Source organism: Leptonotus elevatus, chromosome 2, assembly GCF_054856555.1.
Source record: "Leptonotus elevatus isolate MCC_2025b chromosome 2, RoL_Lele_1.0, whole genome shotgun sequence".
NCBI lineage: Eukaryota > Metazoa > Chordata > Actinopteri > Syngnathiformes > Syngnathidae > Leptonotus > Leptonotus elevatus.
Genome location: NC_141240.1, coordinates 32,370,210 through 32,388,124, shown reverse-complemented (window position 1 = coordinate 32,388,124; position 17,915 = coordinate 32,370,210). Strand labels below are relative to the sequence as shown.

At 40.4% G+C, this 17,915-nt stretch overlaps 2 protein-coding genes across 4 annotated transcripts in view; one reads left to right on the top strand and one right to left on the bottom strand.

Annotated features, from left to right (window-relative positions):
• Positions 1-129: 129 nt before the first annotated feature.
• Positions 130-3,513, top strand: orc4 (origin recognition complex, subunit 4). Its single transcript, XM_086068788.1, has 14 exons — positions 130-272; positions 493-561; positions 663-739; positions 807-897; positions 975-1,050; positions 1,128-1,213; positions 1,799-1,847; positions 1,934-2,085; positions 2,175-2,348; positions 2,422-2,508; positions 2,713-2,821; positions 2,914-3,009; positions 3,071-3,138; positions 3,209-3,513. Exons 2-14 carry the CDS (start codon positions 505-507, stop codon positions 3,389-3,391), a joined length of 1,305 nt encoding a protein of 434 aa, XP_085924914.1. The 5' UTR covers positions 130-272; positions 493-504; the 3' UTR covers positions 3,392-3,513.
• Positions 3,514-4,977: 1,464 nt separating this feature from the next.
• Positions 4,978-17,915, bottom strand: part of LOC147179632 (activin receptor type-2A-like) — a 39,760-nt gene continuing 26,822 nt past the window's right edge. For all 3 annotated transcript variants that reach the window (XM_086067368.1, XM_086067366.1, XM_086067367.1), the window contains 7 exons: positions 14,690-14,836; positions 14,367-14,510; positions 12,590-12,735; positions 11,371-11,485; positions 11,156-11,294; positions 10,947-11,077; positions 4,978-9,150 (listed from right to left, as the gene is read on the bottom strand). In XM_086067368.1, the coding sequence (XP_085923494.1) occupies positions 8,956-9,150; positions 10,947-11,077; positions 11,156-11,294; positions 11,371-11,485; positions 12,590-12,735; positions 14,367-14,510; positions 14,690-14,836 (1,017 nt within the window). In that variant the 3' untranslated portion in view covers positions 4,978-8,955. The remainder of the gene's footprint in view (positions 9,151-10,946; positions 11,078-11,155; positions 11,295-11,370; positions 11,486-12,589; positions 12,736-14,366; positions 14,511-14,689; positions 14,837-17,915) is intronic.

The window sequence follows — 17,915 nt, the reverse complement described above, 5'->3', positions numbered from 1 at the left end:
ATAAATTTTTGTTTTTTAAAAACACTTATTGTACAATTTTCATTTATGTGTTATTACATTTCTGAAAAGGCGGGGAGATTTCAGAGGGATGACTCACAACCAATCAGCGATGACAACAACGGAACTGCAGTAAAAAGCCGGAAGTACATGGATGAGCCTTTTTCTTTCCCGCGAAGGTTCAGACTGCGAGCTTGAGTCACTTTGTACTTAAAAAAAAGAAGATTTTGGTGTGTTTTGGATTTATAATCAGTGTAGTGATTTGAGGATATGAGGTAAAACAACGTGAACGTGTGACTTGTTAATGTGAAGCGAGTTGAAAGGATAAACGTGGTTGCGATCGAAAAAAGACGTTTACATGGACGTGCCACAATTTTAGTAGATGTTCCAAAAACGTGTTCTTGAATATGTAATCGTATCTCTCATTATTGTCAAAGTGCATGCCCTCTCTTTTCTACTACTGTAAATGTTTTCTCCTTGACGCATTCGTTCCAGAGTCACGTGATCATGAGCAAACGAAAGGCCAAAGATGCTCCAAAGCCAATCGGAGAATGTATCACACAGGTTTGTTGACTTTCTTCAGAGTATGGTTGGTCATTTATAGCAAGAATGATTGTCACTGATGTCTGGGTGTACTGCGGATCAATGCATGTTTTCAATGACAGCTTCAGAAGCTTCTGAGGGAGCGACTTTGCCACGATCAGCTTCCCAGCAGGCTTGAGGCGTCAGAGTCCCAACACAAGTAAGTTTAAACGACCTCTCTGTCATGTTGTTCATCACATCTCCCAGAATTCATGTTTTCATTTCAGGCACTTGCTGGGGTTGCTCCAGCGAACTGCAATCCAGGGAGAAAGTAACTCTGTGCTCATCATCGGCCCAAGGGGATCAGGGAAAACTGCGGTGAGATCACATAAATACGCCTCTTTCATCTCTTCAGTATGGTACCGTCATATCCACCGGTGTTCTTTTGCCTCCAGCTCCTCAAGTGCGTGTTAAGAGACCTGCTGCAGGAAAAGGAAGTACAGAAGAACCTCCTGCAGGTCCATCTCAACGGTATGTCGCCTGATTCCTCCCATTATACTCTTCCTTGGCTGCAGTCCATTTAGAACATCTTTTGTCCGTATGTGCAGGCCTCTTGCAGACTGACGACCGAATAGCATTGAAAGAAATAACCCGACAACTCAACTTGGAAAATGTTGTTGGGGACAAAGTGTTTGTGAGTGTCTGCATAATTTTAACTCAGTGAAAAAGTGAATGTGATGTAACATGTAATATTGTTTAGATAATTTCTAATGGTTTAACTTTTTTTTTTTTGACGTGAGAATACTAAAGCTTCTTACAAAAGTGAATACACCACTTGCATTTATGTAAATAATTTATTATACTGTAAAGTAGCAACACACAGCCACTGTCTTGTGATGGTGCTTGCAACAAAAGTGAGTACACCCCTAACTGAAAATTATTTATTTAATTATTATTTTCCAACAGTTCTCTTTATAAAAACATTCTAGGTTATGTCTTCACATTCAAATGTACAGAGAAAAAGTGAAAATTCCGATATGGTTATTAGTTAACACGATCATTTAGGGATTGTGAGAAAATGCCTTCCACAAACCCGACTTTTAGTTCCCATTCTGTCCCTTTTAGAAGTGGTGGCTATTTTTGTGAACAGTATGAAATGGTTCATGGCTCCACTGTTTCAAGAAGTTGAGACCAACATACCCTGCTGATGCAAAAAAAGTTCCACTCACTTGAAGGTGAACTGCTCCATGAATGCTTATTTGAATGTGATTGCTTTCAGGGGAGCTTTGCAGAGAACTTGGTCTTCCTGCTGGAGGCACTGAAGAAAGGTCAGATCGCATCTTGCAGATGGTGCTATTAATAAATCCGTGGCGTCGTTTTCCCCGTTGTTGGCTTGACACGTGTTTGTCCATAGGCGACCGCAGCACCACGCGGCCAGTCTTGTTCGTCCTGGATGAGTTTGACTTGTTCGCTCATCACAAGAATCAAACTCTGCTCTACAACTTGTTGGATGTGTCTCAGTCGGCCCAGGCGCCGGTCGCCGTGGTCGGACTCACTTGCAGGCTGGTGAGACGTCCTAATGTCAATGATTTAGAGACTTGGGTCAGTGTTTATGTAAAAACGGTGGAGTTCATGGTGCTTCTGCTGGTTCCCAGGATGTCCTGGAGTTGCTGGAGAAGCGGGTGAAATCGCGGTTTTCCCATCGTCAGATCCACCTGCTGAACAGCCTGAGCTTCACTCAATACCTCGAGCGCGTGGGATCCCAGCTGAGCCTGCCTGACGACTTTCCCGACAGGAGGTTCGCTCAAGAGTGGAACAGCAGCGTGCAGGTGAAGCAAACAGATGGTGGCTCAAAAGTCGTCAGGGATCTTGTAACTGTTAATGCTCGTGTTTTGTCTCTAGAGTTTTTGTGAAGACAAATCAGTGGAGGAGATTTTACGGCGACATTATAACTTCAGCAAAGACTTCCGCTCTTTGCACATGCTGCTGGTGAGGGAATTATCACTCATCTGACATTGACCAAAATTAATAAGTGAATGGTGACTATTAAGGAAGCATCTCAAGGCATCAAATTTGGATTTGCCATGTCTCGGGAGTGGGGTGGACCCATACTTTTGAAACCTTTACATCGTTGGCAGGGATGTTTAAATTTGAACAAATATCTCAAAGTTGGATCATGTTTTTTCCTTCCAGATGTTGTGTTTAAGTCGCATCTCTACCGTAAATCCGACTATCAAGCCTGCTGACGTGCTGGAAGCCAGCAGACTTTGCTTCAGTGATGCCAAGTCCAATATGCTTCATGGTAAAATATACGATATATCAAATATTGTCATTCATGTATGTAGTAGAACCCTTATGTTAACTTAGGCTGCGGCATTATCTGCTTTCTTTCAGGTCTTTCCATCCTGGAGCTTTGCCTGGTCATCGCCATGAAACACCTCAATGATGTCTATGAAGGAGAACCCTTCAACTTCCAGATGGTTCACAATGGTACGTGTGATTAACATACCAATGCTTCTCTTTTTTTTTTTTGACCCATTTTTAATTTCAGAGTTTAAGAAGTTCCTGCAGAGAAAGTCCAACTCCATGTATAACTTCGAGCAGCCTGTTGTCATGAAGGTGGGTGCAAACACTCAAAACTTCTTTCACCTGGAAGCTTTGTCATCAGCAGCTTTCTTGCTTTCCAAAGGCCTTCGAGCACCTGCAGCAGCTGGAGATGATCCGACCTGTTGACGGCTCTTCAGCCAAAACTCAGCGCGAATTCCAGTTGATGAAACTTACACTGGACAACAGTCAGATCATAGAAGCCCTGCAGAAGTACCCACAATGCCCCACAGATATCAAACAGTGGGGCATGTCTGCGTTTGGTTAGATTCACATTACGACCATGTGAGAAAATGTGGTGTTTTATAGTACTATTTCCTTTCTAAGATAATAGCTATTTTTTTATGACACTGTCAGAGAGGTTTTTAATTAATAAAATGCTACATTAAATGTGTGTATTTTTATGTACCAGTAGCACAAACCACTTAAAAAGGGGTACTATGGGGTATTTATTAGATTTAACAATACTGTAAATGTAAAGCCAGATACTCCTGTGTACTCTTGAAATGCCCCAAATCACCACTGAACAAAATAAGTCAATGAATAACCTACCATAATTGAAGGCTACATAAATATTTCAAATAGGGTTTAAGTCTCCTACTATTATCTATGAATGAATGCACATTTTTTTTTTTCTTGGTCATAGGTTCTTGTGTTGTCTCATCGCTGAGCCTTTTACCTGTTGCAAAGAAACTTTCCAAAAACATCTTAAAAAAAAAAACTCGTTTCAAATGAGTTTAAAATTCGCTAGCTTGTGTATTTAGTATCAGCGCCACGCGACCAAGATAACTAGCATGCTGACATGCGTTAAGAGTACGCAATAGACAGTTGTAACAGAATGAATCCAGTTACTTTTCAAAATAAAAATATTTTTAGCCTCGCATAATAAGTAAACAGGAAGTGAAGTTTTCATTCTTTCAACTGTCAATGCGGCCTGGTCTAAAGTGGCCATGGTCTGCGTCCCGGTGGTTGGGGACCCTGGACTAAGAACGTCCTGACCTAATACGTACATAAATTGCCCTCCAATTGTGGAATGACCAATATTATGGTTCAGCTTTTTGAACTGCATCATGTTGACGGCTGTTTTTAATAATCTGGCAATATTATGCAGCAACAGTTGAGTAAATGCAGTGCAGTTTCAGACCACAGCAAACTACAGCCATAAAAATAAAAAAAACCTTGAATCTATGTAAAGTTAAAATAAAAACTTAGCATTCACAGTTTTGTAAAGGAAGATTAAAAAAACCCTGATGTGACCTCATTAGATTGTGCTAGTGTAGCAGCCAATATATTATGGTGTCATGCTCCCAATATGTACGAGGGTCATTCAATAAATAAGGGGATTTTTTTTTTTTGGTATAAGGACTTCTAATACAGATAGAAGCTTACTTTTTTATTCATTTATTTTTCCCCTCAGCATAAAAATCAACGCAAGGCTTCACACAGCATCCTAAACGGTGCAGACCAACAACAAGCTGGGAACCGCTCCCTCATCCCCCTTACAGCCCAGACTTTGCCCCTTCAGACTATCACCTGTTTAATCCCCTGAAAGCGTTCACAAGAGGCACAAAGTTTAAAAGTAACGATGAAGTCAAAAGTGTTGTGAGCAACTGGCTGAGACATCAGTCCAAATCTTTTTACGCTGAGGGAGTACGGAAGCTTGTGCACAGATGGGAAGTGTGTGACAGTGCTGAGAGACTACGCTGAAAAAAAAAAGTAAGCTTCTATCTGTATTAGAAGTCTTTATAACGAAAAATTCATCTCATTTATTGAATGACCCTCTTGCTCTGCAGAAAACGATGTCAAGTGCCATATTTTTAACATGTTCGTGCAAGAAAAAGGCCAAACATCAAATTTCACAATCTAGAAACATTTATTTACATCACGTGGATCACTTCAACTGATTAAAAACCTGCACCGGCTCACATCGGAGTTACAGCGTTGATCACAGATCGGTTTAGTCTCTTCTAGGATGAGTCCAAAATTGATGATGGCTTTCATCTCTTTTGTCACCGACATGCAAATATACACATATTCCATCTTGTATCTATCTACGATGACAAGTGAACCATAAGTAAAAAGATCCCATGTAAGTTTCGAGGAGAAACCAGGAAACTTTTGTGTGATCTCCCCATGAGAGGCTGCAAATCTGTGATCAGCGCTGCATTTCAGAGAACCTCAGGAGTAGTGGGGTCAAACTTGTAGTGTTTTTTCTTTTTTTTTTCTTAGAAACTTCTGACCTGGCAACCAAACCATCACAGTCTTGGTAATGAGGTCATTGGAGATCAATGCTTCCTCTTGAAATCTTAACAGCAGGGACAAGCAAGAAGTTGAAGCAGTGGAATGGAACACCAGGAGCAGATGATTTCATCATCACATCTAGAGTATTGCAACTGTCAGGGGAACCACTCTGGTTCCCTGAGGGGCACCGCTGTAAGTGCTTTCTGGGAAAATTTGCAAAGTACTCCTATGAGTCTTTAGCTTTTAGCTTAGCTTACACAAAGCTCAATTGTGACGGACAGTTGAAACCAAAACACAAGTATAAATGAATGTACTGTATAGCAAACACTGATTTTCACACACACTTATAAAGATTCAGCTCAGAGTATATACTTGAATTAATATGTTCTCATGTCTGTACAGGTCCTCGACTGTTTCAAATAGCAGGGCAACAAGACACAAATGATTCACCGGTATTCAGAAGCACAGCAATGGAAGCTGCTGGCTTGGAGGAAGTCAGGATAGAAAATGTAAAGCTTCTCGCTGGGAACAATCCATTCATACACTTTTAAATATTCTTATTGAACACCGAGACCACAGCGGAGCCACAATTCAGGCTGATTTGTAAGATTGTCTCCCATGACCTCATTTTTGAATCACTTCAAATGCTTCATAAAGACAAATGAAGTGCTTCTTTCTGTGGTTGGATCGAATGAGTCACCTGCTGATTCTGGTTTCATCAGGTGTATGAATGAACCTGTAACACTTTTACTGTTTTCTACCCTAACAGAGCACAATCACATGACGGTCAGCTGAAAGAGGAGCCCTCTATAGGTACATGGGCCATGCCTGATCTGTCAAAGTACACCAAACCAGAACCCAGGAGTCTCAACAACAATCATCTGCGGTCTTTGTACGAAGACCAAAGAGTAAGAAGCAGGTTTTTTTTTCTTAAAGAATCAACCAAGGTACTTCCTGAATTACAAGTAAGGATACCCCAACCCATTTCCCCCCAAATAACAAGCAGAACTCGTGCCAACTCTTAGATTGTGAGTTGCGCCTGAGCTACGAGCCCCTAGCGCCAGGTCTTGTAGTAAAAAATAAATACAACACATCAATATGCAAGGATTAAAATCAAAATTAAATGCTACAAGTTATTTGTGTGTGTGTACTGAAAGTCACTCTTGCAGCTCAAGTGTTGAGTCGTTTGCGGTACTGGTTGCATATAACTTGCCAGAACATAGAAAAGCATAGTACTGAATCCCTGAATGGTGTTTTGGGACAGTTTCACTGATGCAGTTTGAAGTCACCGAACATGCAGATGCCAAAATACCGCTGAAGAGATTTAAGCACAAATTGCACATTTTCTTTTTTTAAGGGGCGTTAGAATAGTTGGAGCTATTTGAAATTGCGAACACTTCAACGACAGTTATCATTTTGGTTTACTTGCCACACTTCCTTACCTCCTGAAATCCCTGTGAGTGAGGTAGTGCCAAGCTTTCGTCGGGAAATAAACAATGAGCCAATCAAGGAGCAGCAGCAGAAGAGGAAGAGGAGGGAAGTTGCACTGATGCAAAGATCATGCTACAATAACAAAGTACATTGATGGCTTTGACTTCCTTCAGGTCTACCGTGTTGCTGACATGTGCATACATTTTATTTCAAGCTTGGTGTCTACTTGACATTAACCCCAGTTTTGAATTATAGCCGGAAAACCAAAAACAATCCACCGTTCTTCTCATGGCAAACAATGTGTGCCTTCAAACGTTCCCAAACTCATCTGCTGATTTGAAACTGCATCATGTGAAACAAACCCAAAGCTCGAGGAGAGACTGCAGTTTTACCGGCACCAGTGTTTGATGTCCATCGGAGCAAATAAAAAGTTTGAGGGAAAAAGAAAGCCGCTGTTGCTTCTACAACAGCGACAGATACATCCGTTTGGCCTGACATCTACAAGAGGAACTATGGTGGAAGAAATGGCACCAGGATGAAAGATGCACTCCCTGTCTCCTCTCGTCTGATGGCGGCACAGACGTGACGTGTTTGGTTTGGGGCGGCGACTTGCGGTAAGAAAACAGGAATCAGCATATGACTGGCAGTTTTGTTTGGGAACCCAACCTGGATTGTTACTACTCTGATGATTTGATTTGACTATGAAAGGCGCGGCGTTAAAAAGTCACAACCAGTGCTGAAGCGAGACCTGGTACAATACCTCGGTCAGCGAGCTCACACCGTAACCTGAATTAAACAAAGACCGGCAGTCTTGTGACTTTACTGTCCAGCATTAGTGTCGAGATGAGGTGAGAAGAAGCACAAGAAGCCACGACCTGACAAACTGCGGTCTGAGTAGGGCGACGACAGTGAGGAGGATGGGTAGCAAAGATTCCTGAGGCGTATAAAAAGAGAGCGAAAACCCTTAATAGTAGTCAAAGGAGATGTGTGCAATCAAACAAAGAATTGAGCTGGCTCTGCTGAATACATTTCCAAAACAGGGCTGGTACCTTTGGAACCGTCCTCAAAACTGCACTTCAAACCTGAAACCTCGAATATAAACACGGGGTGATTTACTGTGCCAATCAGGCTATATATATATATTTTAAAAAAAATCTGACAACACAAACAAATTTACAAATGAAAAGGAAAAACTTGACAGTGCTCTCTAAGATTTTGACTGCTACCTTCTTTTGGGGCGACGCTAAGCTAATCAACTGTAAGAAAAATAAACAGAGCTAACAAAAAGGTATTTAATCAACACACAAAGGAGCGGGAACGCTTGCTGATGTGCGGCCATGTCTACTGAGAGTCTGCTGACTACATTACCCATGAGCACCAACAAGGGTTTTGATGCGATGAAGCTTGTGAAAAGGGTGAGCGAGCACTAAGTGTGAACAGTGAGAGGGACTTATCATATGTGTCCATCTGAACTGAGGTATACCTGGTTGAAGGAGGTCTATGGTTTTTATCATCATAATGCTTGAAAAATGGATCACCCCGGCCCCTTTCCACCCCATCCCTCCCCTTCCCCTTAAAATAAGATGGATTAACAAGTTGACTGGGTTCATAATACACTATGTACAGCAGCATTACACTATAAACATTCAGAAGCCGTTGCTTATTGGCAGAATGTTAGTCGATACTTCAAAAAAAAAAAAACACGCACAAGAAAACAGCAAAGGTATCAAGAGCCACATGCCCATATTTTCTTTTTTAAATGCATTGACAGTTTGGTGAAGTTCTGCAAATGTTTAAGGTCTTTTCTCACTGTAGAAGATCCAGTTGACCCTCTGACGTACAGTATATAAAAACATGATCCAACCGTTGGTTGAGTCTCTCGTCGTTCGGGCACTGTCACTCGCTCGCTCAGCCATAAATAGCCTGAATGTTTTCAATTGTTCAAATCCTCAGGCACACACGTCGACATGAGCTGGGGATCATTTGATGTGGTGAGGTGGGCACATGGTATGTCCTGAGCGCGAGTAGCGGCCGGTACTTGACAAAAAATAAAACAAAAACGACGACCAAACCAGAATGATAAAAGAAAATGCGGCCAACCAACCAGGGTCGGCTGCTCGTCCTCCACATCTGATGCTCGTCTCGTGGCGCGTTGGCTGATCATAAACTGGACTCCTTGGGCGGGAGGTCCACGTTGGTCACCATGGTGACAACGGTGACGATCTCCTCGGGCCCGATAATCGGAGCCTGTCGCTGTATTTGGCCGATGCGCTCCTCTACGCAGCCGGCAGACAGTCGGGCCTCGGCCTCGTGGTCCCAGCAGTCTTCAATAGTTTCACAGAGCATGGCTAGACCCTGAGGGATGCGAGATGATCAACATGATTGTCACGGCGACAAACATGTAAATTAAACGCTCTTCCACAAAACGACAGGAGACAATTAATCTGTGTTAATAAGTAGGGCCCGACAGATATGCATTTTTCGAGGCCGATATCGATTTTGGGCAGAAAAAAATACTGATTACAGATTAATCGGCCGATTATGTTTAAAGAATTTATATAATGCATAAAATTATCCCCCCCATTCCTTTTCAATGGGTGTTACTTATGCACTAACTTCCGCTATTAAGATTTACTCTGCTTCCGTAGTATGACCTTAACAAATTTCATGAAGTATACAAGGTTATTGTATAGATATGTGTCAATAATAAAACCCCTCTTACTTGTTTACAACTGCTGTACTGTATACCGTTAGAGTACATAATTGGGCTGGAAAATAGCAATCGTGATTATTTAATTGAGATTGAAATCATGATTAAAACAATTTGTGATTTCAAAACTTAGTATTTATTTACTACTGAAGCTGCTCAACTACTTAAAAGTGTCATCGTAGCGTCATGCCCATTCATCCCTGCACTTGTTTTTCTCAAGTACAAATTATGTTGTAAATATTATGTGAAATTCAAGCCTCTTGCATTTTTTATTACTTATTTTCATTCTAAGCATTAACATTTTCTTTTATATATTTTTATGTTGTGTTATTTTCACAAGTCTTAGGACTTACCAGGCTAACCTGGGACCCCGAGGATTGTATTTCGTGCCATGTCATGTGGAAATGTGTTAAGACAACAACAACAACAACAAAAATCCTTGGATGTTTGCATCCTTGAATTTTGAGAAAATACAAATTTTTGAATTCTTGAAATATCAACTTTAAATATAACCTGAAAGAACAATGACAAAATAAAAATAAGAAAGTAAAATAAGAATAGAATATACTCAAATAATAGCAACTGAAAAAACTGAACAAATACTGACTGTTCCTGTGCGTTTTGTCCTTTTGGGAGCAGTGTGGTGCCGTGCATCCAAGGTGTACACACTTAAAATGAGTGCAGCAGAAAGTTACGATTGAATTCTATTAAAATAACAAATTTTTCTAACATTGGGAATATTTTGTGCCTTTGCATAGTGTTACCTGTGGGTATGTGTTCCTACAGCATGAGTGTTTGAATATTCATTATTTGAAGGAAAAACACTCCCGAAGTCGATGCTAACTTCCGGTTAGCATTTGAATGGGATCCTCCCTTCGCTTTTAGCATTAGCGCTAGGCTAGCGATGTATAAAAAACGAAGCTTGTTTTGTATTTAAATATACAGTGGATGTTATTCTTATCGTCATGTGTTTAGTTTTACAGTTAATTCCAACTGGGATGTCATTAAACAGCTTCAAAGACGCTTGAGAACAATAGAATAACCAGAATAACATACGCTACACACTTGCTACTTGCAAATGCTACGCAAGTAAAATGGTGCATTCATGGTACCTTCACAGCGTCGGAAACTTCGGATTCCTTCTATTATAACGTTTGAAAATAATCTGCAATTTGGCCAATTATTTTAGCAGATGTTTGAAGGGCAATAATTGGTCGGGCCCTATTAATAAGTGTTGCCATTTGTAAAACAGAATGATTGTTTTGCATTCAATTCAACAGGCCCAGATTTCGTAATACGTACATTTGTTAGCAAAGTGAGATGAGATAATCAGTATTTCACTACATCTCCCCAATAAAGTTGACCCAAACACCCAATAAGACAAACTTTTCATGAGTAGTGTATGTTGAAATTACAAAGAGAAAAAAAATACTGTGCACACCGTGTGTTTCTGCCAACAGTCTCGAAGGCAGGGTCGCAGCTTCTTGTGCACAACCACCTCCTGCATGTCCTCCAGAGACGGATGCTGACCCACCTCTTCCTCGAACGGCAGCATGTACTCGTCTACTGGGCCTAGTGACACACACAATATCACATTAACATTGTGATATTGTCACGAGCCAGCGACCGTCAATCAGCAAAGTGGCTCACCATCGGCAGCAGTACATCGTGACGCCAGTTCCCACAGGACAAGGCCGAAAGCGTACATGTCAATGCGAAGAAAGGAGTCACGCTGGAAGTTGATGGCTCCCTCAAGGACCTCAGGAGCCATGTAACGCCGTGTTCCCACCTTTAATTTGAGTGAAAACACAGTTAGGAGGTCAAAGGCACATTAAACATGACACAAGAAATGTCTCTGTACATACTTGGCCATGTGTGTCCCCTGCTGATTTTCCAGCTTCAAATTTAAGCGCAAGACCAAAGTCAGCGATGCAAGCTGTGAGGTTGTTCTTCAGGAGCACATTCTTGCTCTTGATGTCCCTGACACAGAACCACAGAAATTTAGGATGTCAGGAAACACCCCCCCAAAAAATCACTTTTATTCAGATCTTCTTTTCATTTTTAATTGGCAATGGGGGGAAAAAGTTACAGTCATTTATTTGGTTTTTAATCTAACATAAAAGAAAACAAACCCAGAAATAACAACAGATTTTTAGAATCAGAAATATGAAATGAAAAACAAGCCACAGGACTGAGTTTGATTTGAATATTTAATTGGTTGTGTGTAGGCAACCTGGAAGACTCAGTGTATCATCTGTATCATTTGTTCAATTGTTTTTCAAAACAAAACAGAAGCTAAATTTTTTTTTAATAATGACTTTCTTTCTCAATATTTGTCTCAAAAATCAAAATGAAAAAAGTGGATAACGACAATCCGTCTATGTATACGTTTGGGTGTCATGCATCTAACTGGAGACTGTTTTTAAACTTACAACAGTATTTCCATAGAAGTCACAATTTTTGAGAAACATTTTCAATGCACAGATTTTTTGTAGCGTAGCTATACGTCTAATGTTTAAAAAATAAAATAAACGGCACAACAATCGCTTAAAATTTTTGTGAATTATGATTATTATTATTATTATATATATTTTTTTGTGCTCATGCCTAAGTCTTAATTGAAATAAGTGCAGTTCCCGCGAGTCAAATGAACTTGGAAATCTCTCCCGGTTCATGTTTCCTTCCTTATTTACACAAAATATCCAAATTGAATGAAACATCCAAATCAAATGGCTGTTTTCTCCATTTTCCATTTGTGCACAAAATTGGAAATCGAAAAAGAATATTGAGAAAACAAATCATTTAGGGTGTTTTTTTTACTTTGTTTTATTTTGAAAAACAAATGATAATGGACTATTTAACACACAGCTCCTGCCATATCATTGCATGACTGAACGAAGAATAGAAATCTGTGTCAAGTCAGTTTCCCCAAAATTACGAATCCATACGTACTGTTTTATCTAGGTTTTTTTTCCTTATTACAACAAACAACAATCAGTCACTTTGTAATTTTTAGATTTTCAATTGCCAATTGAAAATGGAAAAAACAAAAGATACACCGTTTCAGAGGTCTGGCTGGAGCACCTGTGAGCGATGGAGGGCTTGTGCCCATCTTTGTGTCCGGGGACATCTTCGTGGAGGTAGGCCAGACCTCGGGCAGCCGTCTGAGTGATGTGGCAGAGCTCATTCCAGGACACCACGTTTGCCTTCAGATAGTCTGTCAGTGAGCCCTGTCAGTGGGAGCCATCTGTCAGTTTTTGTATTCAGGCTGTTGAATCCAAAACATTATCATAATTTCAACATTTATTATTTAAGCCCCTGTTACCTTCAAATTTACTAGCATATTTTATTCTTGCAGAAATGAAACCTCCAGAGAATGATCTTCAATCAAACTGTTGGCCAAGTCAGATAGGCCTGTCATGTGAAACATTTTTAGGATGATATATTTCATATTATCACAATAAACTATAGTATTGTTGATGGTGTTTTTGTAATGCCACTGATATAATGATATTTGTGGATAATAATTCCAATACGCACGAAAATTAAGAATAGATCAAATATCTTAGATGAATGAAAACAGTCAGACTCTGTTCACAAACAATGCACTTAAAGCAGTGGTTCTCAAGTATTTTTTGCCCATAAGTTAGAAACTATATCATCTCCCCATCCCCTCACAACTCTTTGCTGCAATTATAAATGGTATTATTTGTCTATAAAATTGCTGTAAGTACACATCTGCAAAGGCAATAATTATTCTAAATAAATACATACATAAGTTCCCTGTACCCCTAGCTATGAACCTGCTAAATATAGTAATGCAACAGTATCTGTGATGGCACTGTCACATTTATATTTGAATTGTTGAGTAACGGCATCCTTAATTGCGAGCTGTTGGAAAATGGACTTTGGAAGGAAAGGAAAACCATGAAATATGAAACAAAGACAAATATATTCAAAGATGGTACAAATTCAATGGGGCCAAATTTACCCCAAAGATAACAGGATAAGTAAATACTGAATACACTGATGCATCGGCATTGATACAGGAACGTCCATAAAGAATTGACAGTTAAATGTTGACGTTTATACACTAGTGACCACTAGAGGGCAAGCAGCATCTATGGACCTTCTACTGAACCCTTACTTTGTTCTCTTTTTAACAAAATACGCTTTTTTAAAGATCTCTGATAAGACATTACAGCTGCCTTCATGTGAAATGTACAGAGAAAGCAAAAGAAAGGCAGTTTTGCAGGCATATGTGGCTTTGTAGGTGAGCTGCTAAATGTTACTGTATTTTAGACCTTTGCACACAGACCTACTAAAGCATAAATCATATGTCAGGAGTCAGGAACAATCCTGGTTCCAGCTGTGCTAAACCAACGGAAGGCCGATCAACATTTCAACATTTTCAAGGCTGCTCTTTAAAACTGCACGGAGGAGTTGTGCAGATCTGAGTTATGAATTCTCTAAAGACCCCTGCTGAGAAAACAATTACAGGGGGTGATTTATGAGGCACTTAACTGTGATGTACTTCTTCTAGTGCAACCTTGCCAAAAAGTCCTTCAACAACGCAAATGTTTTCCAAGCGATTTCTATACCCCAAGTGGAAAGCTGAGTGCACTCCACAATACGCCTTTAATGTTTTAAATCCTGAAGGTGGCATAGGTACAATGATTAAAACTCTTGGGGGAGCTTACAGTGCTGAAAAAGTCTGGTTCTGTAAATAAATAAGTTTTTAAACACCCACTATATCAGGGCAATAACATGGACACAAAAAAAAAACTTTTTTTTTTTAAATAAAACATGCATCTACACAAGTCACACAACTACTTGAACAGGAAAATAAAGTTTTCCAGACCTTGTCATGGTAGATAGTGATGAGCCACAACTCCAAGTCCAGGTTGTTGTTCCTCTTCTCCACACCGATAAAGTGGAGAATATTTTCGTGCTTCATGCCATTCACGCTGTAAATCTCATACTCGTTCTGCCAAGAAAGCTTGTCCTACAAGGTACAAGATAAGGCAGTTATTTTTGCGATCAAGCTACAAAACTAAACTTGGCATGGAAAATGATGGAGGAGCTGAAAAATTCATTCATTTATGCGTCAAAGTCTCTGTTATCTTGTTCAAATTTTAAGGTACTACCGTACACCGAGACTCAACTCCACCAAGAGATCAACACCTGAATCGGGAATATCTTCACAGCCACGTATTCGTTCAGTAGTTGGGCCTTCCACACGCAGCCGAAGCGGCCCCTGGCTTTCATTTCAATCAGCTGCAGCGGTTTCTGTCCCAGGATAGGAGATGGTGGCGAAGGGCCCCCGGGATCCTGCGGGAGAGGGCAAAGCATTAAAATTGTATTGGATTACAGTGAAATAGAGGTGGCATGTCATTGCTTTTGTCCTTGCAAGCATGTTGCACATTCCTACCAGGTCACTATGTCATAACACTTGCTTCCACAAGAGGTGATAATGAGCGACAGCCATGATACTTGGAAGTCGAACAAATCAACAAATATTTTTGCCTGTAAGATTGGAACCACCTTCATGTGTGACGTCACATGAGACATGGGATTAATGTGTGAGATCTTTAAGTATCTAACAGGACCTACGGTTTAACGAGTAAACAATTAACTGTGTACATCTATATTAGTGTTGTTCCGATACAGATACTGGTATTGGGCAGAGGCCCCGATACTGCATTAAAACAGTGGTATCGGTATCGCTGAGTACTAACAAGTAACATGCCGATACCATTAATTCTGACGCTAATATAGGACTTTGGATGCAGCATCTTGTGTCTTGCTCATGCACGACATTCACTGATGTGTGACATGCTCACTGCATGGCAAGATATCCTATTGGCCCTTGAATGCTCTGAACCAATGACAAGACATCTTTTTCATGTTGAGAAAAAAACGTAGGTATCGGTATGGTAACGGCATGGGCCGATACTGCAAAGCTGGGTATCGGAATTGGTATCGGGGGCCAAAAAAAACGTATCGGAACAACACTAATTTATATAGGGCTGTAAAATCGAAATTCTACAAGAATTTCAATTGTTACACTCCACCATTACAAAATGGGCATAATCGTAAACAAAAATAATAGATTATTAATACTAATTTTGAGTTGTTTAAATGAACACATTTGCATTTTTTTTTTTTAATGCAGTAATTTCTGGACTGTAAGGCACACCTGACTATAAGCCGCGCTAGCTAAATTTGGGGAACACTCGAGTTTGTTACACATATAAGCCGCACCTGACTGTAAGCCGCAGGTGTTTTAATGTTACCGCACCGGGTTCACGCTACTTTCTTTTTAATGAGAAAAAAAAGTAGCAGCTTATAGCCAAGAAAAAAATCTTGCTTGATCCAAAAGAAACTTGCATACAGTGTTTCAACGAAATGTATTTGCGCCAAAAACAAATGATTGTCCTAATCGTGATTCCAACTATTACCAAATTAATCGTGAATCCTATTTTCATCATAATCGAGCAGTCCTAGATCTATATGCCTGTCTTTGGACTAGCAAGCTTCAACACGGGAGGCCAAGAAGACTTATTGGTGAGCTCAAATGTACAGTATTGTTATTTGTTTCCACTGTTAAAAGGAGAAGACTCTGATTTTTTATGTTTTAACATGTTTTTAGAATTGTCTGACAAGTGAGAATGTTAAAACATGAAGTGTGAGGCATTATACTTGCACCATAAGTCTTATTTAGTTTTACATCTAATATAAAAAGAGGGTATATATTATATTATATACTATATTGAACAATTCCTGGCTAAATCTGTGTGATGTTAAAAAAAAAAAACTTTAAAGACGGGTGTAATTACAATAATAATATAATTGGAGAGGAAAATGTCTATTGAGTCTTGAATGGTAATGAGGCATACAAAAAAAAGTAGACAAGTCAAACCACTGTTGATGTGTGAGTGTTCCTGTCAATTACAAAAGCAAAAGCCACCAACTCTTCCAAATCAAAAATAGGTTAACCACAGCAAGTGATCTGGATAAAACTGATCACTTCCACATGTGACTTTACGGAGAGGGTGGGGGGAGGGTTCAGGTTTGTTGGGACACAGAAGGAGGAACATCGAGTGAGGAGGGGGTTTTGCAACAAGGCATGCATTGGTCACATTTCGCACAGCTAAAAGGTAGCCCATATACGCTGGCTCATGGCTGATGGACTTGGATGAAGGCAGATATTACTGGAAACTTTCCAGCCCTCTGCAGTGACGGTGTGAATGAAATGAAAGAAGGTATCTATCTGCCATTCCAACAACATTCCTGTTTTTACTTGAACAGAGGGGCTTACGCGATAAGCCAGGGCAAGTTTCAAAACCCTGAGGCCAACCGGATCCACTCTACCATTGTGTTCATGCAGTGGAAGTGCAAGCTTGTCAATCCATAGCTGTTTGAATGGGCAGTTAAGGGCGAGGCTCAGCATACAAATATTAACTCCAGACAAAACGCTGCAGATAACTTGCATTTATTAAGTCTGGCAAAACTGAGGAGGGAAAAAAGCATCAACTGTCGTTAACAGTGAGCACATTAGTTTAATGGGAAAACATCTGAAAATAAGATACAGTATTGCAGCACTCCTGCTGAGAAATTAAAACAACCATCAGCCCAATTCACAAGTTCAGCAGCTAAGGTTCTGTTCATCCTTTAAAATTAATTAGGAATGAAATCTGTTGCCAAGGCCCATTAGCCGGGTTTCCACCGCAGGACGTTTGGGTATGGGTAGGGACTTTCACAGGAATCAGGCCGGCTGAGAGGACTCAGCCGGCCCGATTGTGGCTGCGTCTCCACTGCAGAGTACGACCCAAGTCACGAGTTTCGATCGACACGTAATCGCCTTGCATAGATTTCTGTGACGTCACCCAAGCGCAGCGCCGCAAAAATCAGAACGAGGCAAGAGAAAAACTTGTGGCGTTTACCATTTTTTTCCAGCTTTTTTTTTTTATGTACTTGGCGTGGATGGATGGTTTGAGTAAGGAGACGGCGTCTGAAGAATTTGAAACGGCTAACAGTAGAGTAGAACGAAAATAGGCAAAGGATTATTAAGAGAATTGTTTTGGTGGAAGAGACTTAAGACGAGAATGCATCATCGTCGCACATGAAAGTAAGATAGCACGAAAGGCCGATCGGGAGTTTATCGGGCCGGCGGAGGACCTACCCTCGAGCAGGACCACCACTCGTCCCCGTAAGTTCCTATAAATGTGGCTCCTGCAGTGGAGACGCACACATACGAGCCTGGCCCCATAAATTTACCCCGAAGTTCCTGCGGTGGAAACGTGGCTATTGTTTACATGGCAATGTTGTTTTGGAGTGCACAAATGCAGTTTTAAAAATGTGTCTCAAAGTAGCGTAGACATATTGTTGAACACAGGGATGTTATTAC

Excerpts from the sequence above, each read along its gene's own strand:
- orc4 (XM_086068788.1), top strand. The coding sequence starts at position 505 with ATGAGCAAACGAAAGGCCAAAGATGCTCCAAAGCCAATCGGAGAATGT. Across the intron at positions 562-662 it reads TCGGAGAATGTATCACACAG|CTTCAGAAGCTTCTGAGGGA; the intron begins GTTTGTTGACTT and ends TTTCAATGACAG. Across the intron at positions 1,051-1,127 it reads CCTGCAGGTCCATCTCAACG|GCCTCTTGCAGACTGACGAC; the intron begins GTATGTCGCCTG and ends CCGTATGTGCAG.